At 42.0% G+C, this 27,405-nt stretch overlaps 1 protein-coding gene across 3 annotated transcripts; it reads left to right on the forward strand.

The window, feature by feature from the left end:
* Positions 1–1,091: 1,091 nt before the first annotated feature.
* Positions 1,092–27,301, forward strand: RIOX2 (ribosomal oxygenase 2). 3 transcript variants are annotated; one of them, XM_074972343.1, is made up of 10 exons: positions 1,092–1,186; positions 7,885–8,320; positions 10,169–10,288; positions 11,556–11,684; positions 15,534–15,637; positions 20,861–20,963; positions 21,705–21,867; positions 22,816–22,904; positions 24,290–24,400; positions 26,341–27,301. In XM_074972343.1, exons 2-10 carry the CDS (start codon positions 7,889–7,891, stop codon positions 26,497–26,499), a joined length of 1,410 nt encoding a protein of 469 aa, XP_074828444.1. In that variant the 5' UTR covers positions 1,092–1,186; positions 7,885–7,888; the 3' UTR covers positions 26,500–27,301. The 3 variants fall into 3 exon arrangements, with proteins under 3 accessions (XP_074828444.1, XP_074828427.1, XP_074828436.1); XM_074972326.1 differs by having other exon boundaries at positions 21,702–21,867; positions 26,341–27,300; XM_074972335.1 differs by lacking the exon at positions 1,092–1,186 and adding an exon at positions 1,229–1,380 and having other exon boundaries at positions 21,702–21,867; positions 26,341–27,300.
* Positions 27,302–27,405: the final 104 nt, after the last annotated feature.

Consider the following 27,405-nt stretch of genomic DNA (forward strand, 5'->3'; position numbering starts at 1 on the left):
AAAAAGAAAAGGAGTACTTGTGGCACCTTAGAGACTAACCAGTTTATTTGAGCATAAGCTTTCGTGAGCTACAGCTTACTTCATCGGATGCATACTGTGGAAAGTGTAGATCTTTTTATACACACAAAGCATGAAAAAATACCTCCCCCCACCCCACTCTCCTGCAAATATTTATGCACATGCTTTGCTTAAAGCTCAAGAGTTGTCCCCTTGGAGAGAAAGTGTAATACTTGCATGCCTTGAAGTTAAGCACACAAGTGTTTGCAGGCTTGAGACTACAATTATCCTTGGGCTGATTTGCATAACTCACTGTTGGCTTTACTGCTTGCTGTGTTGGCACTGATCCTGATTTTACTGAGATGTTTGTGATGTGTGGTGGTGGTTTTCTCAAAACTCCAGTTCCGGGAAGGATGTGATCATGTGACAACCTTAGCTTAAAAACAGAGAGGCTGTTTATAGCCCCCGTGTCTGCAGAAAAGATTAATCATGTGAACTGTAAAACGCCTCGACGCCAGAGAGGCAAATAAAGAGATCACACTTGTTTTTAAAAACGGCATCATGGGGGGGGGAACCTGACATGATTTTTGAACAGGTGGGGCTGCCCTAAGGTGCTCGACAGTAAATTCATACTAACAAAACTGAAAAAAGAAAAGGAGTACTTGTGGCACCTTAGAGACTAACCAGTTTATTTGAGCATGAGCTTTCGTGAGCTACAGCTCACTTCATCGGATGAAGTGAGCATGAAGTGAGCTGTAGCTCACGAAAGCTCATGCTCAAATAAACTGGTTAGTCTCTAAGGTGCCACAAGTACTCCTTTTCTTTTTTCTTTTTACTCACAAAACTTTTATCTCCGCTCAACCCCCTCCTAGCCTCCGCATGGATACGCAGGAGAGGGCTGGTAAAACGACATGCACGGCTCCTCCGGCCGCGGGCCTCTCCCCTTCGCCGGGGGCGACTAGCAAGGCCCGTGGGTGCATTTTAACTCAAGCCAGGGAGAGCGGGAATAACCACCCGGCTGCCGCCGCCGCCTCAGGGGAGACCCGGCGGCGGCGGGAGGAGCCCGGCGCAGCGGCGCGGGAAGAGCCGCGCGGACCAACCACCTCCGGGCCGAGCCCTGCCCAACCCTTTCCGCCCGCCCCGCGCCCGCGCGCGCGGCCCCGTCACGCTCCCGCCGCGCGCCGTGCAGGTAAGTGCGGCCGACGGCTCCCCCACGCCGCGGGCAGCCACGTGGCGAGCAGCCCGGGCAAGAGCTGCAGCCGCCGGCCGGGGGCAGGAGGCCGGAGGGGCCCGGGCGGCGGTGGCGGGAGAGAACTTCGGCCTCTGGCTGCCCGCCCAGCGCCCCCCGCGCTCCTGCAGACCCGCCCAGGCTGCAGCCCTTGGGTAAGCGCTTGTGTCTCTGCTTCTCCCCACGCCCCCGCCCGGACCCCCCCCCCATTCCCTGTCAGGCCGCGCTGGGCGGGGGTCCGGGCGGGGATAGCTCGGCTTCAGCGGGGGTGTCAGAGCCCCTGTTCCTTTGTGTGCCCCCCCAGCTGCCGCCCCCTTCCTCCTCGCCCGGTTGCAGTGGGTGCAGGGGCGCCTGGGGCACGAGTGGGCTGGGCAGGCTGCGGCTTTTTATGTTGATGGGTAATACCGATGTTTGGTTTAAAGCCTCTTCCCCTGGTTTTCGGGTTTCACAGTTACGCAAAATTATGAGCCTTCCGCCTTTTAAAATCCTCTGTATCAAGTTTTAAATTTTCACAGTTGTTGGAAAATGGGGGGGGCGGCTGGCAGTAATGCTTTAATGACCAAGATTCAAGAAGTTAAACCTTTATAAGTGCTGAGGCGCACACTATCAACTTCCTGTGTGGAAATAAAGGAAGTAAATATCCTTCAATCAAACTCTGATACCTTTTCAAGCAGCATTTTTCTGTAAATTTCCCTAATGGATGGAAATTTGTTGCTGGTTTGTGTGTGTGTGCGCAGGGAAATCGATTTTAGCTACATTAACTGATAAAAATCTGATCTTTCCAAGCCTAGGCAGTAATTATTAAAATGTTCAGTTTAAATGTGCAGGAGCTAGAGAAGAGGAGAGTAAAGGATGAAGAATCCTCCCTATTAAAGTGGTTGGGGTGGGGTAGAGGCTTCATGCACAGTTAAATGACCAAGCTATATGTAGACTGCATAATATCTTATAGCACCTTTCATCCCTTAAGGGTCCCGGAATACTAATGTACTTCATACATACAGCACTATTAAAATGCAAGCCCCGCTCTGGGAGAAGGCAGCAGCTAACTGGCACACAGTACAACAGTGTGGGGACGTTTCAAAACCTTTATTTGTTAAGTTTCATCTGAAACCCCACATTCACATTCGTGCATGGAATGCTGTTTATCTAGCTGGCAAGGCTGAAGGCCTGAGGTGACCTTGCTGGGATTTGATCCAGTATTTTCGGGAAGCCAGGGTGTTTCAAATCCTGAGAGTGGGTTCCACATGACAATTTGATTAAAAAACTAGAATATGAAATTAATATGATACACATTAGATGGATTAAAAACTGGCTAACTGATAGGTCTTAAAATGCAGTTGTAAATGGGAAATCGTTACTGAGCGGGTGTGTTTCTAGTGGGTTCCTGTAACTATCGGTTCTTGGCCCTATGCAGTTTAACCTTTTTTATCAATGACCTGGCAGAAAATATAAAATCATCACTGATAAACTTTGCAAATGACACAAAGTTGGGGGATTGACATATAATGAACAGGACAGGTCACTGGACAGTTGGCCTCTGAGGGGTTGGAGGTGTGAGTCTGGGGTAGAGAGTGTCTGGGCTGGGAGTAGTTGTGGCTGGGCTCTGGTGGGAAGGGCTATGAGTTTCTGGGCTGGAGGGGCTCTGCAGCTGGCCTCGGGTAGAGGGGGTGAAAGTGTCTGGGCCGGGGAGGGACCCCATGACTGGATTCTGGTGGGGAAAGGGGTTTGTGTGTTTGTCCCCCTAGCTGGGCTCTGTGGGGGAGAGGAGAGAAACAGGAACTGGACTGTTGTACAGGTTTCTTTAACTCTCTATACATGGGGCAATTTTTTGTGTATCTATTGTTACAGACATACTTGCTGACACGTATTTTGAATACATTACCAAAATAATTGAAACTATTATTATAACGATTATATAGTGTTATTTTGACAAAATACACAGAATTTTAAAATATTGTGCGCAGAATTTTTAATTTTTTGACACAGAATGCCACCAGGAGTAATATTCAGGTCACTTCTATTTAGTTGCTCAAATGTTTGTTTACAAGCCTACGTTTCTGCACTCTGGTTTGAAAATTTTGGCCTTAATCATTGTTTGGCTTCAGTGATTTAATTCTAAGCAGGAACACTTTAAAGAAATTGAATATCACTGTTTGGATTTGTGTTTCTTGCTCACTTTAACAATAAAGTTATATAGTCTGTTGTTCTCCAATCTTCTGTTAAATGAAATCCCTGTCTACAGATTGTTTACCTTAGTGCTGTCAAATGATTAAAAAAATGAATTAACAATAATAGAATACCGTTTATTTAAGTATTTTTGGATGTTTTCTACATTTTCAAATATATTTATTTCAGTTACAACACAGAATACAAAGTGTACAGTGCTCACTTCTTATTTATTTTTATTACAAATATTTGCACTGTAAAAAACAAAAGTAATAGTACATTTCAATTCACCTAATACAAGTACCGTAGTGCAATCTCTATCATGAAGTTGAACTTACAAATGTAGAATTATGTACAAAAAATAACTGCATTCAAAAATAAACGATGTAAACCTTTAGAACCTACAAGTCCACTGCGTTCTACTTCCACCAATCACTCAGACAAACAAGTTTGCTTACAATTTGCAGGAGATAATGCTGCCCACGTCTTATTTACAGTGTCACCTGAAAGTGAGAACAGGTGTTCACATGGCACTGTTGTAGCCGGCATCGCAAGGTATTTACATGCCGGATGCGCTAAAGATTCATATGTCCCTTCATACTTCAACCACCATTCCAGAAGATATGCGTCCATGCTGATGACGGGTTCTGCTCAATAATGATCCAAAACAGAGTGGACCTTGATGGTTCACGTTCTGTAGTTTCCGCATCAGAGTGTTGCTTTTTAAAGACATCTGAAAGCTCCACACCTCATCCCTTGCAGATTTTGGAAGGCACTTCAGATTCTTAAACCTTGGATCAAGTGCTGTAGCTATCTTTAGAAATTTCACATTGGTACCTTCTTTGCGTTTTGTCAAATCTGCTGTGAAAGTGTTCTTAAAATGAACATGTGCTGGGTTATCATTCAAGACTGTTATAACATGAAATATATGGCAGAATGTGGGTAAAACAGAACAGGAGACATACGATTCTACCCCAAGGAGTTCAGTCACAAATTTAATTAATGCATTATTTTTTTAACATGCATCAACAGCATGGAAGCATGTCCTCTGGAATGGTGGCCAAAGCATGAAGGGGCATATGAATATTTACCATATCTGGCATGTAAATACTTTGCAACGTTGGCTACAAAAGTGCCATGCGAACGCTTGTTTTCACTTTCAGGTGACATTGTAAATAAGAAGCAGTCAGCAGTATCTCCTGTAAATGTAAACAAACTTGTTTGTCTTAGCAATTGGCTGAACAAGAAGTAGGACAGAGTGGACTTGTAGGCTCTAAAGTTTTACATTGTTTTGTTTTTGACTGCAGTTATGTAACAAAAAATCTACATTTGTAAGTTACACTTTCACAATAAAGAGATTGCACTAGAGTACTTTTATGGGGTGAATTGAAAAATACTATTTCTTTATCATTTTTACAGTGCAGATATTTGTAATAAAAATAATATAACGTGAGCACTGTATACTTTCTATTCAGTGTTGTAATTGAAATTGATATATTTGAAAATGTAGAAAAACATCCAAAAATATTTAATAAATTTCAGCTGGCATTCTATTGTTTAACAGTGCGATTAATCACGATTACTTTTTTTAATTGCAGTTAATTTTTTTGAGTTAATCGCGTGAGTTAACTACTATAAATCGACAGCCCTAGATTACATTTAAAGTTTCCATTTAAAAACAGGTAAATGTGCCAAGAGGCTGGTGTGATTGGTATAGGTCTTAAAAGTACAGATACTTGTTTACATTTGTGTTATTGATGTATCTATAGTAGTAGATTCTAACATTTTCAGCATTTTTACTTCTCCCCAGTACGCTATGTGCTACCTTTCTGCCTTTTTAAAGTGTCGCTGCATCGTTGAAGCAATGTGATGAATTGACTTTGTTTTTACATAATGACACGCAAGCATTTTGTTTGCCTAGAAGAGCAAAATAAATGACTTTAAACTATACAATTGCTAGTCTGTAATGAAAGGACTAGGACACTATAAACCAGGGTGGATAAAAATCAATGATTTTTTTAAAAAAAAACAGGTTTTTTTATTTAAATCGGATTTTTTTTGATAGGTTTTTTCCTCAAAAAGTATTTTATCTAAAGCTAGTTTTAATTAAGATACGTTATAGCTCAAAGATATCTCATCATGGAATAGGGATTATAAATTCCAATTCTATAGTATGAGACAATATATTCATGTAATATTTAAGAAAAGTTTTGTAAATGAGTTCCAATAGTTCATGGATTAGGGACCCAATTTTATGGGATTCCACAGGCTTCTGTATAGATTATTTAGGTTAGTCTTTTTATCTACCCAATGGGACTCAGTGCTGAGTCTAGAAGATATCATCAGAGATGCTTAGTTTTGCAGTTCTCAAACTGTGGATTTGTGTCTCCAGAGGTAACATGCTTGTTAACAGCAAAAATGTTTTTAAATAAATAAATAATATATAGAGGTGAGAAATTAGAGACCTCAACTCTGCTGTCCCTCTGCAAATTTGTGAACACAGAGTCAATCCCTTATAGGGTGACCAGACAGCAAGTATGAAAAATCGGGATGGGGGGGAGGGTAATAGGAGCCTATATAAGAAAAAGACCCCAAAATTGGGACTGTCCCTATTAAATCAGGACATCTGGTCACCCTAATCCCTTACCTCTCTCTAAAAGTGCAAAGTTTCAAAAAGTTCAATGAATAAGAAGATTGTTGGCTGCGGACTAGATCTGGAGAAGGAGAAGTCTGGAGATAAATGTGAGAAGCGAGAGACATATGCTTGTTTTGTTAAAATATTATATGTTTGCTGTTGAAGAAAAAAATCCATAATACTTAGCGTTGTTGTTTTAGTTAAATAAAACAATTTAAATGTCTGTCTGGTGATGTTCTCCTAATACAGCATGGCAAGAAAATCCTCCAAATACTAATGATTAACCTGTTGAATTGGAGATAGTTTACCTCCCAATGACTTCATAAATAATGGCTTCAGTTACCTTTGGTAAATGAAATAACCAATTATTTTCTGATATAGCTGTAAAACTAATCTGAAAAGTTTTCAAAATAAATCACTGTTTAAAAATGTATAGTGTGTACCTTCTAAAAATGAAACCTACATCTATCTCTGAGTTGTGAAGAATATGTATTAAGGTTATAACAACCAACAAGAATGCACTTTTATGTAGAAATCCATGATTAAATTGAGTCTTCTTGACTATTGATTTTTAAATCAATTTGATTTAAATTAAATCCACCCTGGTATAAACCACAAAGCTTGACCGTTTTGCACAAGATCAAAGTGCGGCCTTACAATATATCCCGTTAGAGTGTATAATTCTGTAGGAGCAACAGAAAGGCCTCAGTGTTTTGATAGTTTTAATGCTTTAAGGCTGACACCGGTTTGATTCTTTCCAATGTAATTTTTTTCTCTTTCCTATAAACTGAGTATTGCCAATGCCTAGCATTCACAAATCATAAGATTTTAAAAATATAATTGTGTGTTGCTTGCCTTTAAGTCATAATTTTTTACCTTTAGAGGGAAGCTGCTCATCCTAAATTCTTATGTGATGATCTCAGGTTCAAAATTCAACCTTAAACACAAATGCCTTCCAGTTTGCTACTCTGCTTACACTCTATCTCCTGGGGTGCTCCTGTTCTATCCCCCACCCTAACTAAACAGGACAGCCAGCTACCACGTTCACATCTTCTTCCATGTTCCCTCACAGGTTTCTACTCCCTACGCTCACTTGTCCCCCTTATTTCCTTCCCTTTTCCTTGACAGTCCCCTATCTATCACATTGTACTGCACCCTCCTCAGCGTGTGACTTATCCTCCCTGCCTTTTCCTGAACCCACTGATTCTTCATAGTTTCCTGTCATGTTTTCTAACACATTCATCTTCCTTGCTGCTCCTACAGGGTCATTCCAGCACCTCCATGTTCTGGCCTTCCAATGGTGATTAAGAGGCCACCATCTTTCCTGAGGTCAGGCTGGCTTAATTTCCCCCACCCCCACTGGAAGCCATGGGATGTGTTAGCCATCTTGCCAGCTAAGCCTGTGACATCAGTGCTGCTGACAAAAATTAGAAGCGGCGACCATTCTTCGTAAGGGTAAAACTGTGAGATTGAAGGCAGTCGTCAGAAATAAATGAGGAGCTAGTATTGCCAACCTGAGACAGCCAACAATCATAAATCAACCCTCCAGTACTCCCAAAAATGTGAAGCCAGTTGCAGGATTGGGGTCTAAGTGAGCAACAGCTACCTGCAGAGGTCTTTGGGAATCACTAAGTGTTTGTGAGAGGAACTGAGGTGCATGGTACATGTGAATGTTCTCCCTTGTCATTATGGAATAATTTAGAGGAGAATGGGAGAATCTGAAAGGAGCTCTTCATGCAGTTTCCCTGCCCCAGGTTCTCATGTATTAAACTGAGCGGGGCTGATCTGGGCCTGTAACCCCTTAGCTGATTTACTGTATTGTTTCTAGTGGCCTTACTTTCTTTATTAACTTTAACAGGAACATGTCGAAGAAAGGAGGGAAACAAGCTGAAACAGGAAGGAAAGTACATGTACCATGTAAACGAGCAAAGGTGGAAGCATCTTGCCTGCCTTCACCTATGAACTATGAAAGCCCAGACAGTGTCTTTGAAAGTTTGATCTTTCCCATCGAACAAGAGAAGTTCTTCAGGGAGTACTGGGAACAAAAGCCATTGCTTATTCAGAGAGATGACCCTTCAGTGGCTGCTTACTACCAGTCTCTCTTCCAATTAATGGATTTGAAGGAGCTGTCCAGCCAGGGTTTTTACTATGGAAGAGATCTTAATATCTGCAGATGTGTGAATGGAAAAAAGAAGGTTTTAAATAAAGATGGCAAAGTGAACTATATGCAGCTGAAGAGAGACTTTGATCAGAAAAAAGCAACGATACAGTTTCACCAGCCTCAGAGATTTAAGGTTAGATCTACTGTTGCCCACAGATTGTGGCTCATGTCCTGCTTATTATGTGTTTTTGTAAAATACAAATGCTGCATATTACCTAGCTGCTGTCTTATTTGCCTCAGTCAGGTTGGATGCACAGTGTATATTAGTGTATCACAAGGTATCTTAATGAAATCAGGGGGAAATTGGTTTAAGCTGCTGGGCAATTAAGCTGCTGGCTCTAGCTGGAAATTGTAAAAGACTCAGACTTGTCCTATGAACCAATCACAGGGACCCACATTCTCCTAGTGTGGGTTATATTTAGGATAACTGGATAAGCGTGTGTGTATGTGTTCAGGGAGATAAGGCTGGCTTGAGTCTTTCCTTGTTTATAAAGGATTTGGAGGAAAGTGTGTGTGTTTGTGTTGTGCACACAGTGGTTTGACATGAAAGACTCTTTAACTGTAAACCAACAGGTTTTGGCAGTGGCAGTGTAATAATTAGTATTCAACATCTTTCACAGAGTTAACTCAATTCTTTTACATTTTGGACATATTTAAAAGTATCTTCCAACATGTGTCTCTGCAAGTCTGATTTAAAAGCTAAAATACATTTTTTGGGCCTAAATAAGAGGGTAATTCCATAACACTGAAGCCTAGACACTAGAAGTTCTAACACCAAATATCTTTAAATTATATTTGGAGGCATACCACTAAAAATATCCAGATGTTGATGCTAGGAAAGGTTGGAGTGGGCTGAGGGCGGGAAAAAAAACAACCGTCAGAGATTCTAGCTTAGTATCATTAGAACTGAGTGAATAATGGAAGAACTTACGTTGTTTTCTAAATGTGATTTGATTGTGTTGTATTTGGTATCTTTAGTAACAGGGCTGGGACCTTTTACTCTCTCTTTATGATTCTGTGCTGTATAATAGAGACACTATATATACTGATTTGCATTAAGATATTATTCACAGATTGATTGACTGACTCTGGTTTCTTTTTCCCTCCCCTTAGCCCCATTGTTTTTAGAATCTGTAGAAATAATAGAGAAATGTAGAAATCTGTAGAAATAATAAAGAAGGGAAGGTACCTCTGTCTTCCCTTCTTTATTATTTCTACACCTTCTACCTATTCTCCATAGCAGTCAGGGCAGCATATCACCTCCAGATTGGCACCTGGCTTGCTGGTTACCTTCACAGCTAATTTTTTTCTGCTGTTCCACACAGCATTCAGCCATGGACATGTTCTAGTGAGGCAACTGGCATCCCTCTCTAGTAGGACTCCAAACTTCCGTTGTTTGGGGTAAGGGACTGCGGAAGACTTTGTTACGGCCTAGCTAGGGAACTTCCGCTTTCTCGGAGCCGACAGGTCACTGTAAAACATAAAAAACCAACTATAACCAACTTCGGGCCAGTTTTGTCTGCCCTGCATGGCCCTTTGCCAGGTGGCAAAAAACCCCTTTTTAAAAAGTACCTAATTATATATTCATGAGCTGTTCCTGTGTACTGCTTATTATGGCTCGCTGTTTGCCCCTTCGTCGGACTCCGTCCCAGGCAAAGCTCCGGTGCCCTGGGTTCCCCGCCTCCGTGACAGCAACACTTGGCGTCCCCATTGCGGGTGTGTCACTTACCTTCATTAAAGCCAATAACTCGCTGCTTTGCTGCGTGTAGGCCTCGTTCTTTCGGAGCACTCCTAATAGGCCTGCGGCCTAGCACAAAACATTTGGCAAACTACCTTTTCAGTTTCCCCCATCACTTAAGTTCCTCTGTGTGGACCGATACCATAGAGTAATACATTAAACATTACTTTAAAAAAAACAAATGCCACACTTGCTTTTAGAAGTAACGTTTATTTGTGGTAATTTCACTTGCTTTCTTTAAAGGATGAGTTGTGGAGGATCCAGGAGAAGCTGGAATGCTACTTTGGCTCTTTGGTTGGCTCCAATGTTTACATTACTCCTCCAGGGTCCCAGGGTCTGCCTCCCCACTACGATGATGTTGAGGTGAGAGAACAAGCTTGCTATCTGTAAATTTACAAGCAGCGTTTCCAAGGGTGGAAGTATGTTCACTTTATGGAAGTCATTAAATGGATCCACTTATGGGATAGCTTTGGGTGCGTTTAGGTATAGATTTGGTCAAAGTAACAGACAAGGGTTCTTTCATTTTAAAGAAAAGGTATTGAGTAATTTGATGGTAATGTCCTGTGAAATGTGCTTTCCAGAACTGTTGTGTGGGATTTTAAGTTGATGCCGACAAGCTATAGAAGCTTCCCAGTAGCCTTTGTCTTTCAGTGTAGAAGCGTTACAGCAGTGGTGGTGATTTTAAAAAGTGACGGTCAGGTCAAAAAAATCAATTAAAAACTTCCAGACCTACCTTTGTTACCTAGAACGCATCAAGGGCCTGATCCTGAGAGAGCCTGCTGATTTCATTGGGAGTTGTAGGTGCCTAGCACTTCTTGGGGTCAGACCTTCCAATTATTAAAACTGTAAAAACTTGGAAATCTTGTTTTCTTTGCAATTTCTTCAGCTTGTACAATAGAAATAGACTGGTCACACTCTGGTACTTTGTTTAGTAGCACAACACTAGAGTGACTAGTTTGTAAATGCTGCCAGGGAAGCCTTAAATCGAGACATGTCTTCATTTAACTTTTAAAAATAACAAAAATGTTATTTACATTACAATGTAAAAACATTACATTTTATAAAACTTACTAAAAAAACAAAACCTGAAGTTGGGGACTTACGCTGCCTGACTCTCTTCTTTTAGCTGTCATGTTTTAAAAATAAAACAAATATTTTCTAGTTGGTTTTAGAAATATTACAAATAAAAGTCATAAATGTCTCCTCATGAATCAGAGGTTGTTTTTATTTTATTTTTAATTTCACTTCAGATAAATGCATCTAGCAGTTTTGTTTGTTAAAGGAATTTTAGCTGCACACAAACATACTTTTTAGTTACCTAACACATGCAGAATGTACCTCTCAGCTGTCTGCAAAGCCTTCTGATAGAATTCAGTGTTCCATTTGGAACTGTTATGCAACTAGCTATTTCACATGCTCTGTGTTCTTATGTGACTGGCAGAGAACTATTTTTGAACTTTATAGAACTCTGGGTGTCACCAGTAAGGCCATCACTTCGACTTTTTTTGTCTTTGCTACCTATCTCTCTCACTTAGTCCCTTGGGTTTTTTCAGAGTTCAAAATTTGAGCAGCTGGAGGTTTGAGGCACAGCATGGCTTTTTGCTACATATTGTCTTGTGGCCCTTTGCAGGTGTTTATCCTTCAGCTGGAAGGAGAGAAACACTGGCGTCTCTACAAACCTACTGTACATTTAGCTCGAGAGTACAATGTTGAATCAGAGGATCGGATTGGGAATCCAACACATGAATTCATATTAAAGGTATTAGTATTTGCTGCACATGGCTTTCTTGGCTTTGGCTGTTAAACACAATAGTGTAATAACTTTATTTTCTGATGCATTGTTTAAGAAGAATGCCCTGAATGTGTTTATAAAAATGATATTCAGAGCACTGGAAACAGTCTGGCGAAAAGGGCAGTCAGGTATCCTATAGGCAAATTGTAGAACTGGTCTGAAATCAACAAGATGAAATTCAGTAAAGACAAGTACAAGGTACTACACTTAAGAAGGAAAAATCAAATGTACAATTACAAAATGGGGAAAGACTTGCAAGGTGGTAGTATTGCAGAAAAGGATCTGGGGGTTCCAGTGGATCACAAATTGAATATGAGTCAACAATGTGATGCAGCTGCAAAAAAGGGTGATATAATTCTGGGGTGTATTAACAGGAGTGCCATATGTAAGACATGGGAGATAATTGTTCCACTCTAGTTGGCACTGGTGAGACTGCAGCTGGAGTATTTTGTGGTGCCCCAAACTGGATACTTTAAGAAAGATGTGGACAAACTGAAGTGAGTCCAGAGGAGAGTAACAAAAATAAGAGGTTTAGAAAACATCGCTTATGAGGAAAGGTTAAAAAAACCCGTATGTTTAACCTTGAGAAAAGCAGACCGAAGGAGGATCTGGTAACAGTCTTCAAATACACTAAGGGCTGTTATAAAGAGGACAGTGATCACTTATTCTCTAGAGAGGGACCAGGTGGGTGAGATAATATCTTTTATTGGAACCAACTTGGGTTGGTGAAAGAGAGAAGCTCTCAGCCTGAAGAAGAGCTCTCTACAAGCTTGAAAACTTGTCTTTCGCTAACAGAGGTTGGTCCAATGAAAGAGACAAGCTTTTGAGCTTACATGGAGCTCTTCTTCAGAGAGCTTGTCTCTTTCACCAACAGAAGTTGGTCCAATAAAAGATATTACCTCATCCACCTTGTCTCTCTCCTATACTGGGACCAACACTGCAAACAACTGTTCTCCATCTCTGCTGAAGGCAGAACAAGAAGTAATGGGCTTAATCTGCAGCAAGGGAAATTTTAGGTTAGATATTCAGAGAAACTTTCTAACTCTAAGGATACTTAAGCACTGAAATAGGCTTCCAAGACAGGTTGGACAAACACCTATTAGGGACGGCCTAGGTTTATTTGGTCCTGCCTCAGCTGAGGGGGCTGGACTAGGTGGCCTCCCAAGGTCCCTTGCACTCCTACATTTCCATGGTTCTATGATGAGCTTCTCTACCTTTTGTGTCAGTCATAAGGCCAAGTCCTGCAAGGTCTCTGCATGAGAAACTCATGTTAATGGACTCTTTCCAAGTGTATGGCATTACAGATTCAAGTCAAAACCTGGCTTTGGACGGAAGTAGGTTGTGAGTATTATAAATGAGAAATTCATTGACTTTAATAGAAGTCTGAGGGGTTGTAAGATTTGATCCAGAGTCTAATGAATATAGTTCCTTTTCACTTTCATTTGTTGCATATGGTGGGCCATACTCTAGTACCCTTCATCTCATTAAAGAGTACATTACTCCAGTGGTTCTCAAAGCCGGTCTGCTGCTTGTTCAGGGAAAGCCCCTGGCAGGCCGGGCCGGTTTGTTTACCTGCCATGTCCACAGGTTTGGCCGATCGTGGCTCCCACTGGCCAATGGGGGCTGTGGGAAGCGGGGGCCAGCACATCCCTCGGCCCGCGCCACTTCCTGCAGCCTGTATCTGTGGAACTTGGTTCTCTTCATCAGGGAACTGTAAGGACTGGTTTGCTACCTGTATCCCACACAGAGCTCAGCTCCATGAGAGTTAACCAGTAGCTAATTCAGTTAAATTATCCACCTTTTCATACTGGGGAACACTTCCCCATCTATCTAGCTGGGATCCCGCCTCCCTTTAGCAAGAAAGGAAAGACAGCTGTGACCATAACCCTTTGTCATGTGTTTGCAACCCCCCTGAGGGTTGTGACCCCCTAGGTTGAGAACCCATGGTCCTCCTAATTATTTCGCAGTCCTTAATTTATAGCATCTTAATGTTGATAATGCACTTATGTATGAACCAGTTTTCCCTTAAAGACTTGGGCCCAAATCCTGCTTTGCCTTACTCATATGAGTAGTCTGTTGAAGTCAGTGGGTCTATCAAGTGAATAAGGCAAGCAGGATTTGGCCCTTAAAGTGTTGGTCAGCTCTGACGAGTGACACTGTAAACTGACGTCTTTCTACCCAGTACATCAGTTCCCCTTTTGTGTATTGTTGAGCACCTAGTAACTTTATTCCCTAATCACCAAAATGATAGTCTAGAGAAAGGTAGATCAGGTAGGACAAATGATTAGCCATTGTTCCTCATAATGTAAGGTCAGGGATATAACCCCCCGCAATTTGACTGATAAGGTTTCTTACCATGCCTCAGGAAACCCATAATTTAGAAAAGCAAGATAGTTCAAAGTTGTTATTAACGAATCATTCTGTAAAGAAGTAATAAACCAATGTTAGCATTTGATTACAATCTTTTCTGTTGTAACTCTCCTGTAGGGAGCTCCCAAAGGGGCTAACACATACCGGAGAGTTAGGTGCACTCCTTGTAGGAGGTGCTTCTCTCTAGGTGAGCTGGAACATAAGTTAATTACTCCACAAGTCAACAAGTGGATCCTTTCTAGTTGTGATAGATAATCAAGACAATTTATTAATGGCAGAGGGAAGCTTGTTAAAAGGTAAGTGAATCACATGTGGTTTACCTATGACAAACCACAGCTCTTTATAAATGGGCAAACATAAGTGATCTTGCTAAAACCTGTGAAATTCTGTAATTGGAGGAGACCTTTAATTCACCTACTTGAAGAAGCCATTTGAAGAGTATTCACTTAAAATCTTTTTTTTAAGACCACTAATCTGCCTAAAGAGTGGTTTGAGCCTGGCAAATAAATGAAATTTAAGACTAGAATTTATTCAGTGTTTTACCATAGTTATTTTATGACTCTCTCTTGGAATACATTGTTCAGGTATTCAGAATTTAATGGGAGAAGCTGTAAATTTAGCCTTATTTGCAATAGCAGTCACATATCTAATTAAAATCAATTTCAGGAATAAAGTTAACCAAATCTTTGGCAGTGCTTGTGTAACATTTGATCTTGGGAACTGAAGCATCTTCTTGCAGAGCTGCGCTGGGCCTGAAATATTTTTCTGTGATGCATTTCTTTTAGTGGTGCAAATTTTTTCTTCATGTTCCTTTGACAGTCTGTTCTCTGCTCTCTTGTCTTTATTTTCTGTTATCTCCATTCTGCTAAATTGCCATCACTTTTAAAGAGCCCTTGCTCACAAGGCTTGTTAAGACAGGAGGGTGGTGGGAGGAAGGATGGGTGGTCATTTTTTTAAAGACCTGTTACCAGAACTGCTTAAACTGTGTTTAAAAATACATTAGTACCTAGCATAGACGGGTTTTATTAGTTTTCCTAGGCAACTCTAGTTTTTTTCCCTTTCAAGGGTGTTAGGTTGGATCCAGATAGCATTTCACTTGTTTGTCACTCTTCAACTGGCTCACTTTGTCAATGGGCTGATCTCAGTCACTTCTTCATTTTGTGTGTATCTAGTTTAATGTGCATATTGTAAATTTTAATTTGCTTTGACTTCACAAATAATAAGGAAGAATTTAGTTCAGCTCTCAGGCTCTCCAGCCTTAAGAGGTCCTCTTTCATCGCTCAGCTATGTGGCATGGAAAGGTGGGTCTATTGTATTGCATGATTTTATATTCAACTGTCAACATTGATATCTAGGGAGTAATTTCTTTATTTTGATAACATTGCAGTAAGGTAGTTACCAAGAGACTCAAATACTTAACTGCTTTTTCCTTCTATTTTCTTTTAGCCAGGAGATTTGTTATACTTTCCAAGAGGAACTATCCACCAAGCTGACACTCCTCTGGGGGGATCATATTCTACTCATGTGACCATCAGCACCTACCAAAACAAGTAATTATTTTTTACCACTTTCATAGCGTGGCTTCCTTAGACACGGTTTGGATAAATGCTAAAGGTGACCTAAAATATGTGTGTTTCAGAGAAGTGGTATTGTCTGTTGGCTAGAGCAAAGGCCTTGTAGTTGGGGCTCTTGGGTTCTGTTCCTGGTTCAGCCACTGAACTTGCTGTGTGAGCATGGGCAAATACCCTAGCTTTTGTGCCTCAGTTTTCCCATCAGTAATATAGGGATAATACTTTACCTGCCTTCCTGGCAGGGCTTTTGTGAAAGTTGTTGAAAAGGTGCTATAAAATCTTCTATGGTATCATTCATCAGAAGTGCAACACTGTAATGAAATCTAAGCCAGTATTCACGTAGGAATAATAAAGATCTGGGAAAGCAAATCATTAGTTAATTGCTGCATAAAAACATAGCAAGTAGGTGGCTTTTAACAGAATCATTTTTAATTACTTACTTATTACTTATCACCTGGGGACTTTAGGTGGAAGATAAGGTGACAGGTACAAATTCAGCGTTGCATTTTATACAGTCTCTCACCAACTGGAGAGGTTATTGCACATCTCTTAACTCAGAGAATATTAAGCACATCAAGGATGAGTTGTTAGTTTTTCTCTCCTATGCCACCTCCACCAGGCACCCAAACTTGTCTTAGCTGTAAACCGTCCCTTTATAAAAATATCCTCATGCTTTTCATCTACCCGTTTCAGCCTTTCCCCAGAGATTAACTTCCTCCTTTGTTTCCTACATCCTCTCCCTGCTGATGCCTTTTCCCACGGGGGATCACTGCTCTCACTTAACCTGTCTCTCCACTGCTGGCCTCTGATTCAATGGTCTGGGTGAGGAATCAGATGTGGGAAGGATTTCTAGCAGTAGGGGTGTCTCATCCTGCCCATACTCCAAAGCAACACAAACCTAATACACCACCTTTCATAGCTGCTGGAAAACTGAACCCTGGAATAGCACTTCCTACTTGATTCACTGGTGACCATGTAAAATGACCAGCTTTCAGATTTTCTCCACCTGGAAATTGGTTCATGTTCTGAAGGTTAAGATGAAATGGCTTTGAGCAGAGAACATGTCTCTCCCATACAGTGGGTGAGTCTTTACTGATTTACAGTGGGATTTAGTTCTGGTAATCAAAAGTTACTTTACAGTGTGTTTGTTGCTCGTATTATCGAGAGGCAGCATTAGAACCATACTTCCTGACCTGCTTTGGCCTAGCAGAACTCATGCTGTCTTGTCATGGTGCAGATTTTGCTGATGAAGTTCACTGCTTTATGGATCCACTTGCAGTGATCACTTTTTATGATCAGAAGAGGAATTGCTCAAGTCAGTCCTTACAACTATTATAATATCTGTCAAATAATATTGAAAGAGGAGGATTTACACTGGATTGCATCAGATCCCCGTCACATAACTGCTGAAGGCTTGAGAGGCTGGTGTTGAGTGAACATAATCCATCAGCTATGGCGTAACACGATGACAGTTCACTGAGTTACTTGAGAAGCACTACCATCAAGGACCATGTTCCCTAGAGTGTTCTGAGAATGAGCAAGAGGCTAGAAGAGTGCTGTTCCTTTAAGAGGAAAAGTATGACCTAATATTTATCCATGCTCGTCAGGCTGTTGGTAACAAGATAGAAGCTTCCTTCACATTCTCTCAAGAATCCCAGGCAGCATGGGCAGCAATCTTAGGAAAAGCTGCTACTCTGTATTTCTCATGCCTGCAAGTAAAGTGCAGTGATGAGACTGACTGTAAATATTAGGAACGTGTGGTACGTGCTGTTTGTTTTGGGGAAAATTTCCAAGAGCTCTTAAAATGCAACAGTCGTCAAAGTCGTATTTTGTGCTCTTCCTTGGCATCATGAGCAGTGTCTCCTGTAAGCGTTGTTTTCCTTGGCTGAGTGACTGAGGGCAATGGAATGAATGTGATGTTTACTTGCAGTCTTAGCTTGTGTTCCACTGACTTCACAGAGAAACAGCGGGATGGGGGTTTGATTATGTAGGCAGTTTAATATGGCTGGATGTCTGCATTCATCAAGTAACATGTATACCCAAGAAGTGGATATACAGAATTCTAAATACACCACAAACTGTGTGGTGTTGCACTCTAAACATGTATGACACACAAACAACTATTATAAGAATACTTAAGGTTGCAAAGTTAAGCACTCAAAAGGAAATGCCAGAATTGAGATTCCTGTGCAACCTTAACTGGCCCCCTTGTGCCTACGCTTCTCTCTGTGCCCAGTCAGTGCCAGTCTCTGCCTTTCCACCCCTACACACTAAACTCCCAGTCAGCTTTTCTTCCTCCTCTTCTCAGTTCCCAGACCCACCTCTTGTCTCCTCTGCATTTGAATCACACTGCTGCTTTCTTCCCACTGCCTGGAAGTGGGGGCCCACTGAAAGCACAGGAGAGACAGTCTCCTTGCTCTCAGTTCTGGTGCCAAGCTCTATCCCAGAGCAGCAATTACAGGGAGAGTCTGCCTTTTCCCCTTTAGATTTGGGCTGAAGCATGCTCAGTTTCTCTGTTGGGATGGTGCATGTGTAGCCAGGTCACACTCGTAGCTGTGAGGGGAGGGAGCGTGCTCTTTGAAGATGGAATCTTAAGAGATTTTAGCTGCTGAAGTCCAAGAAGTTTCTACTGAGCATGTGCAAAGTACAGTTTTTCAGAGGCTTATAACGTAGCCAAATTTAGGTGGATTTTTCATGGGGATGGCAAAAGGCACATCCCCAACACAAAGACCACTCCCTGCTGAATTTCAAATCCCTGCTCCAAAGCATGTGGTCTCTAGAGCATTTCAGAGAAGCGATTTGCAGAATTTTTTAACATGGGCAAAATATATTTTTCCCTATCCTTCATCTTGGAAACAGCTGAACTGTTTTGGTTAAAATTGTTCAAAACAATTCAGTCTGAGGCGGACATCAACGTGGAAAATTTCAGCCCAAATATTGGGCTAAAGTTTGATAACTTTAATTAGAGAACAGGGTCATGTAACAGGAAATTTTGGGCAACTTTAGTAACAAGCCGCCATCAGCCCTGCCTATTTGTGTGTATGTGCATATATAAACACAAATTAAATTAATGTGGTCCTTTTGAAAATGTGTATGTTTGCATTACACGTTAATGTGTTTATAAAATTACCTGAAAATCACCATTTTAAAGTTAACTATCTACTTTACCAGTGCGCGCTCTTTCTCCGAGTGTTTCAGTGGCTGATGATGTCACTCCCTGCCATGTGAAGGGAATCTTTGGCTAGTCCTAATATTTTGGTTGTGGGGTTTTCTTCAGCTTGGAACTCCCAGTATTTCACTGTCCTATTTAGGCTGCTGGCACTTCAATTTCCTGGTGCATCTCTGGTCTCTAACTGGCTCTGCAGCGCAGCCATGCAATAACGATGCAGCTCATGGTAGCGAGAATGGATTGTTTTTAAAAACTACGGTCAGAGCTGCCTCTGTTTAGAATGTAGCAGAGGCAGGAGGGAAGGGGAAGGTCTAAGATGGAAGCCGCCCCAGTGTTTAATTACTAACATCAGCCAAAGATTCCTTCCCCACACACGCCCAATGAACAGCAGCAGTTGGGACACATAGGGAGAAAAAGATGGTAAACTTTTCTGAATCAGAGGTGGTGGCATTATTACTCACGTATCACTTGTATGACAGCACTGCCTAGAGCAGTGGTCCCCAAACTGTGGGGCGTGCCCCCCAGGTGGGCACAGAGGAACATCTGGGAGGCAGTGGCGGGAGCCTGGCCAGCCCCTACAAGGGGGTGGGAAGGGAGCGCCACCCAGCCCCAGCTCCGCTCCAGCCTGGATTCAGCCCCCAGCCATGTCCCTGCTCCCAGCCATGCCTCAGCCGCTGGCCCCTGCTCCTGGCCCAGCTGGGGGGAGGGAGGAGAGTGGGGACCACTGGTCTAGAGCTTCAGCCGAGATGGCGGCTCCATTGCGCTAGCACTGTTCAGTATACATAGCAAGAGACTATCTCTGCCCCGAAGAGCTTAAATCTAACTAGACAAAACAGGACAAGAGAGGAAGTATTATCATCTCCCTTCTACAGATGGGGAACTGAAGGAGTAAGGGCCAGATTTTTCAAAGGCATGTAGTCACCCTAGGATGCAGACAGGTGCTTCATTGGATTTTTGAATAGTGTGGACTCCTCCTTGACTAAAGTCCTCTTCTCCAACTGAAACCTTTCAGGACTTAATTATTCCCAGACATAATCTGTGTCAGATGGACATGGTTAAGAGTACAGATATGTGATTTAGGGAAAACACATTATAGGTGTATAAACCCAGCAACATCAGAGTTCAACATGTTTGTAATTCTTTTAAGTTTAAGTACTGAACTACAACAGTTAAGGTATCCAGACACCCTTAACTCTGCCTTTCAGTGACACCCTGCAATAGCCATATTATGAAAGCATTTTAGTGTTTGTAGTCTCAGATTGGTTTAAGCTGAGTTTTTAAAGACGTTAACTTTTTTCGTCATGGTGTCACTATGACGAAAGAAGAAGAATTAAGGCTGTTTGGGAGTGAAGCCAAGCTGCCCTGAGGGAAGATGGTGGCCCACTATACTTTCAGGAGGCAAAGAAGAGCACTGTGAGGAGCAGGAGAATGGAGGCAGTGGCCATCTTTGCTAAGGGCACCCTGTGCCTGGCTCTCATAGAGTGCAATGGGAGATGACAGCCATTGTGAACGAATTGTGGAATTTTCGTCAGCCTCTGAAGCAAAAACTTTCAGCTGTGGGAAATAACAGCAAAAAATTACCATTAATCCTAAAAGAAAATTTTCAAATGTAGCCACTGCATAATGGTTCAGTAATTTTTTGGAAAGCTAGTCTGTGTTATTTTGTTATGACCACTGGAGTCAAAGGTCTGATGCTGTGCTAAATTTCTTAAATTTTTCAATTAATTTTAACTCATACAGTAATGGATTTATTCGTAAAGTCTCCGAAAATTCACTCCATACACAAAGAGTAAGTGCGGTAAAGTTGGGAAGGATACCCTGTATTGTTCAGACATAACTAAGAATCCTTGCTTTAAGTGCAAATCTAAACTCAACATTAACAAGCTAATATGCTAATAAAGAGACACTTGCTTTATCCAAGTTAGCTATACATAGCTTCCACTCTATGTAGATGAGAAGCAGCTTAGATAGTGTCTTTGAGCCTTATTTCAGTGTCACCATTTCAGTTGTTTTTGTTTCCCTCCACCCTGCAGTTCTTGGGGAGATTTCTTGTTAGATGCGATTCCTGGGCTTGTGTTTGATACAGCGAAGGAAGATGTGGCTCTACGGACAAGTATACCAAGGCAACTACTGATGGTAAAGAGATGAAATTGTGAGGGGAAATGTAGCATGAACTTCTGTATGTTAAAGAAATGTTCAGGAGAGTGCAGCTCATAGCCCTATTGACGTGTTGGCCCCATTGTGTAGTACCAAAACCACCTCCTTTTGAGGTTTGCAGTTCACCTCCATTTTCAACCCCGAGGAATAGGCTGCCCAGAAGCTGTGTCTAGGTTGTTGAATTGCCCTCTCTACATATCCAACATGCTCCCAAACTCTGACACTTTCCTCTCAGTCGTAGTGTTGCTTTGGGGTCCCTCTCAGATGCCACCTCCTTCTGGCGGAGTTCTTAGTGATGCTAAGGCTTGTTTTTACTATCGGGGTAAGTTGACCTAAGTCACGCTACTCTAGCTACATGAATAACGTGATTTACCCCGGTGTCCTAACTGCGCTGAGTCAACAAGATACGCTTTCTGGTCGACTTCCCTTATTCTTCTTGGGGAGATGGAGTACTGGGGTAGACCGGAGAGCGCTCTGCCATCGATTTAGCGGATCTTCACTAGAAAATTCACTTTTTCATGGAGAAAAAACAGTTCAAAGGGATACTGACAGCCCCAAATGTGAGCACTCTCCTCATACAACTTCAGACTCCACACAGTAGCATGGTTCCCAGCATCTGTAATGCTTTGAGGATTTTGACCTATCCCTTCTCTAGTGAATTAGGATTGTCTCTGATAATTAATGTGGGCTCATGTGTGAGGGTCTCTGTGTATTCAGCAGGTGGATATAGCTGACTCAACAAGGAGATTAAGCAGCTTTCTGAGAAGTCTTGCAGACCAGCTGGAAAACACCAAAGAACTGAGATCCTCTGACATGAAGAAGGATTTCATTATGAACCGATTACCGCCTTTCTTGGGGAACAGCCCTGATCCCTTGGCTCCAGGTTGCATTTAAGTTTAGTATTGTTTCCCTTAGTGGGGGATTATGATTACTGTCTGCACTGTGGTAGCATCAGAGGCCTCAGTATGGGAGCAACTCCCCATTCCGGTAGACACTTTGCATGCACACCAAATGCAGTCCTTGGGTGTAAGGCAAGAGACAACAGTTGGATGCAGCAGACAGATGGGAGCACAAGGTAGCAATGAGATGGTTATAATTAGTGTAATGAGCTGTGATGACCTCATATCAGCTGCCTAGCCATGGCACCTGACTTGGCACTGGAGGAAATTTCAGAAGTTTTGCAGCAAGTGCTGTCAAATGATTAGATCACAAGGAATGCCAGGGTTCCTGCCAATCCTTCCTACCCCTTGCTCTGCCACTGACTGTGTGTGTGAATCCTGGCAGGTCATTTTATCTGTGCTCCAGTTTCAGTTTAGCGTTCTGTAAAATGGGGCTAATTCCTAACCTTCCCGAAAGGAGGGATGCTGTGAGGCTTCAGTAATGTCTGTTGTTGAACTGCTTTGAGATCCATGGGTTAAAGGTGCTGATTGGGGCAAAGTGATAATAGTAAATTTGTTACATATGATTTGAATTTTGAACTGATTACTATTCTATTTAAAATGAGTGAAGCAAATGTTTAATGTTGTGCTTGATTGTTAGAATTACATATTTATTCTGAGTGCATATTGCTTTAACTGTGGAGGTTGTTGCTAATGTACCAACTTGCTGTTGTAGCTATTTGTGTCTGATGAATCTGAGTGTGAGTGTAAATGGCTCAGAATCTGAAAGAATGCTTTTTCCTCCCTGTATTTGAGAATGAGCAGAAGTCAAAAGTAGAGCTATTCATTCCTAGACTTTGTTAAGCTACAGGAAGAAAAAAGCTTAACAAAATTCTCAGCAAAGCACGGTTTAGTTTCCTTCCTTTCTGAAGGACCGTATGTTTTTCTCTTAGGTGGAAAATTACCAAAATTAGACAGCAAAATCAGATTGCGGTTTAAAGATCATGCCATAATTACAGTGGAACCTGATCAAGAAAATTCTGTAAGTCTAATGAAACTGCCTGCATAGACTCCAGATGATTGTTGCCGTGATGTTTGCTGCTTTGTTGTGCTGTCCTGGACTATTTGTAGGGGTGTTTGTTTAGTTGCCCAGCATCTGATTAGGATTTGTCATGAGATTTCAGTGATGTAATGCAATTCTGTTCTACAATGTAGAGTGTTTTCATTTTGGAGTTCTACAAAGTAGAATTAATCAGGGATTTTGTGTACCATACACAGGGCTTTCACCAGGAATTGGCTAATGGCCTTAGATCCAGAAAAAGCCTGGTACCATATGGTACTCAGATACCTCTTGCTGCTCTTTGGCAAAGAAGATTTGCGTCTGAAACATGTTCTTTTCAAGATAGGACATTAAATAAGTCACTTCTTCACCTCTTTGGAGAGAGTGATTCTTACCTCCTTTGTAAAGAGCTTTGAGATCTACTTATGAAAAGCACTACAGAACAGCTAGGTCATATTATTTGTTAAAGACCTTGTGCAAGAGGGTGCAGCTCTGTTAACTTCAGTGGGGCAGCCACAGCCTGCATTATGATTGTAAGTAACCCTCTGTCTCTCCGTTATTCTTGGCCTTGCCATGTTGTTCTATGGAGGAGATGGTAACATCATGGTCTCTGATGAGTACTCTTGACACAATGTAAACCAAGGCCTGCTGGCAGAGCCTTTTTCGGAGGGGAAGGGGGTTAGTGGAGAAAGGATCTAGATTGATAGTCTTAGAAACTAATGTTCTGTCTACAGCACAGGTACAACAAACTTCCTTGCCTTGGCAAGCCATGCTCAGATTGGAGGGTTTACCTTTAGGAATCAGAGGGTAGCTGACTCTGTCGCAGAAACTACTACTTGCAATTGGCAGACAGTTGCCCACAGAATCTGACCAAAGGCTGAAATTTGTGAGATAGTAACGAATTCAGATCACTTTGGGCCTGTGATGTAGACAAGATACATATCCTAACAAGCCATCTAGTCCTTTATGAAGGCCCTGCAGGATGTGCACCCTGAAGGAAAGTCCATGTTGTAAATAACGTAAGTTCCATTCTGTAGTCTTAACCTATTGATGGCTTTAGTTATGTATCTACCTATGGTCCTTTCAGCCACACGTGGTCAAGGGGAGACGAGATGCCTGCCCCCACGCACATCTAGTCAGCATTGTAGGCTGAAAAACAGAAGTCTCTGAACGTCACTTTTTCAAGACTAGCATTCTGTAGCCTCGTCTCCACTAAAGCAGGTGACAGCTGGACTAGGGTGGGTTGTAAGAGTTCTTGGGTTAGTCTTAAAATGAGCTGCTTAAGTAAGCAGGTAAATAGATGTGATCAAAGTAATTAACTTACACTGTCTTGTGTAATAAATGGTTTTCCTCCTGGTGTCTTTTAGGATGAGCATCGCAAAGAGATGGCTTATGTCTATCACTCTTTAAAGAACAGGAGAGAGAGGCACATGATGGGAAATGAGGATGATGACACTAATGAAGAAGGGATATCTGAGGTTTGTTGTTTATTTTGTTTAGTAAGATGTTTAGCGTGCTCTATAACCAGCTCTAAATGTGTAACGGGGCTGACTCTACCCCTGCAACGAAGGGAAAGGAATCTCTACAGCGTCTCATGTTTAATTACACAAGTTAGGCTTCATGTAGATTTGTTCTGCAAGGCTTAATTCACTTTCTCTTAAGTCAAGATGTGCTGGAGGATTAGCAGAAACTCACTGCTTTTCTCACTCCCCCTTCTATGTGCTCTGCTGCCCTCCCTGTCAAGACTAGTTGGATGTGAGGGGAAGAGGCAGGAACCAAGTGTGGGGGCATTGCACCTAATTCTAAAAACCAGCCAGAATAGCTGTTTGTTTTAACACTGGTGACATTTCAAATGTTCACCATTAGGTTCCATAATCAACACCTTACTGAGTTAAATAGCAGTGTTCCACCCATAGGTCTTCGTTTCTCTGTCTGTCTGTTTGCAGACTCTGGCAGCGCTGTTCAAAAGAGATTACTCTAGGCAACAGAGCTAGTCAGTTTTGTGTTTTGTTCAAATAATCTCTTACATTCTGTAGAGACTAGACCATGTGTTGGCTCAGTCTGACCCCTGCACTTGGGTTTTGATGTGATATTTAAAACTCATGCAATAATTAAGTTATGTACCAACAGAGAGTGTGTGGGGTTTTTTCTTTTTTAATGTAAACTTCATGAAGACCTCTTCCTTTAGAGAGCCTGTGACTGGTGCTTTTATCGCTATGCCTGAAAAGATCCTTCCTTTCAGGACAATGTTGATGACTTTAACAGTGTGACTAGCCTTCGCTTCGTCTGGATCATGTATATTTTACTGAGCAGAGTGGCAATGCCTCTGGGATGTGTCAGAATGTCTGATTAACATAAATCTGAACCAGCTAAAGCTTTGACCTGAAAGAATTGAGAACGCAGGATTCCTCAAAAACAGCTATGTTGTACAAAATATTTAGAGGCAAAAGATACTTTAGGCTATTTGTCTAGCACTTGTTTTTGCTTTGGTAATTGGAACCAGGCTTTACATATGCCCTCATAACCCTTGTATGTGGGTTGTAGAACTTAAATTTTGCTGTGCCACCTCAAATAGTCTCACTTTGATTGGCATTTTAATGTAATAACACAAGTCCTGTTTATACTAGAGAAATTTGGTGTGCTTGACTGCTATCCCGTGTATTTGTAGCAAATAGTGTGTCTATGCTCACAGTTTCTTCCCTGGCACACGGGTATCCTGCACTGGCTTTGGAATTAGACTTCATCTAGGCAAGTCTAACCATTGTGTGGGGTCCAAGGCAAGGCCTGGCCCAAATCCCACACTGCACCTGACATTGCTGCAGTGGGGACTTGGAGTAGAACAGAGTCACAGCATATATCCAGTAGAGCCATGGTATGGCGTCCCCAGCCCATGCCTGCTGATACATCCCTTGAGAACTCCACTGCAGGGGCAACTGCTGGATTAAAGAGGAAAAAACAAATGACAAGAATGAAAGTGCAGCTCTCCCTGTGCACGCGGCCGAAGGGAGGATGTGGTCAATGGAAAAACCCTCAGGCCCATGACATCTATGCGAGCACAGGTTGTGGCCATCACAACCTACGTACATGTGGTTTTTGAAGTAGGCAGTGGTGCAACCTAAAAATATGAATGAGGTAAATGTATGTGACACCCCCCAGAAGCACTATGCTCCTTTCAGCAGGGAGCTATGTACTGGGGATGATGATCCAGATGGTGGGTGTTAGCACGTGCGCCATGTTCCCAGAACAGGATACCTACTGAGGATGCTTTGCACTTGCATCACGTCAGTGCAGGTACAGCAGAGGTGAGCTGTGTGTTAAAACAAACACATACGGTGTTGTGGGAGGGACTTTGTAAAACGTTTCAATTAGGCCTCAATTCTACCCTTCCCTAATTTTTTTGGGGTAATTTCCTTTTTAGACTCATGGATTACGTTTTCCTTTATCTTACATGGATGCACTGAAGCAAATCTGGAGAAGTGCTGCTGTTGCTGTTAAGGAACTGAGCCTCAGGTCCGATGCAGAGAAACAGAACCTTGTGTTATCACTCTGGACTGAATGTCTCATTGAGGTAATCTGAGTCTTTCAAAAATCAGCCATGGTCCTGGAGCCTAACATTTCATCCTTGGAGTACGTACTGACAAAGGACAATCTGATTCCTCCTCTTCCATGGAGCTGGATTTACACAAGCCAGCAAGGCTGCCGAGGAAAGGCGTGTGGTTTAATCTCCTCCACCTCTCAAAGCAACCTAGGTGGTGGTGCTGTCCCCTACACAATAGCTCAGTGGTTAAAACACTTAAGATGTGGGAGACCTGGCTTCAAATCCCCAAACCAGTCTCTCCCATTGAGGTTCTTCCTCTTAAGGGATTAAAGTGGCTTTGCACCTATACAGTGGTGGAAATTTAGATGTCCACAGCATGGGGGAGCAAGAGTTGTCAGGATCTAAATGCCTAATGTAGCAGTGAGGGCTGGATCCACTCAATAAAAAACAACAGGTCCACTTGCACTGAGCATCTAGTAAAATTGTGTTGCTCTTCTCACAGGTTTGCCTCATTTACTAAGTAAAACTAACAATAAAAAGTATGACTCAACTATGGTGGCTTTTCTTGGGTAAATGTCTCACTAGGTCATAGAATTTGACTGCAGCACAAAGCCATGCTAAAAATTAAGCCCAGTGAGACTAACAGCATTGGTTCTCAAATACCCATCTTATTTTTGCTGATCCTGCTTGGTTTCCCCCTTACTAGTGTTAAAAGGGGTCATAGGTGTAGAACTGGACCAAAAGCTACTTGTTAGCTGAAATCTCAGCTGCTGGGTGGTTTTTTTTTTTTGCTAATTTTAATATCCAACATGGAGCAAACGCTGGGGCCTCTGACACATTTATAAAATATGCTTAACCATGAAGAAATATCTACCTTCCTTTTGTTGCACAGCATAGTGGAAGTAGAAGAATTTAAAGTATGGCCATTAGTTACCTAGAAGCTGA

Source organism: Natator depressus, chromosome 1 (genome assembly GCF_965152275.1).
Source record: "Natator depressus isolate rNatDep1 chromosome 1, rNatDep2.hap1, whole genome shotgun sequence".
NCBI lineage: Eukaryota > Metazoa > Chordata > Testudines > Cheloniidae > Natator > Natator depressus.

Bases quoted from the DNA above. Each gene is read 5' to 3' on its own strand.
- RIOX2 (XM_074972326.1), top strand. From the start codon at position 7,889: ATGTCGAAGAAAGGAGGGAAACAAGCTGAAACAGGAAGGAAAGTACAT. The intron at 15,638-20,860 runs GTAATTATTTTT...TCCACCCTGCAG, and splicing joins ATCAGCACCTACCAAAACAA to TTCTTGGGGAGATTTCTTGT. The intron at 21,868-22,815 runs GTTGCATTTAAG...TTTTTCTCTTAG, and splicing joins CCCTGATCCCTTGGCTCCAG to GTGGAAAATTACCAAAATTA.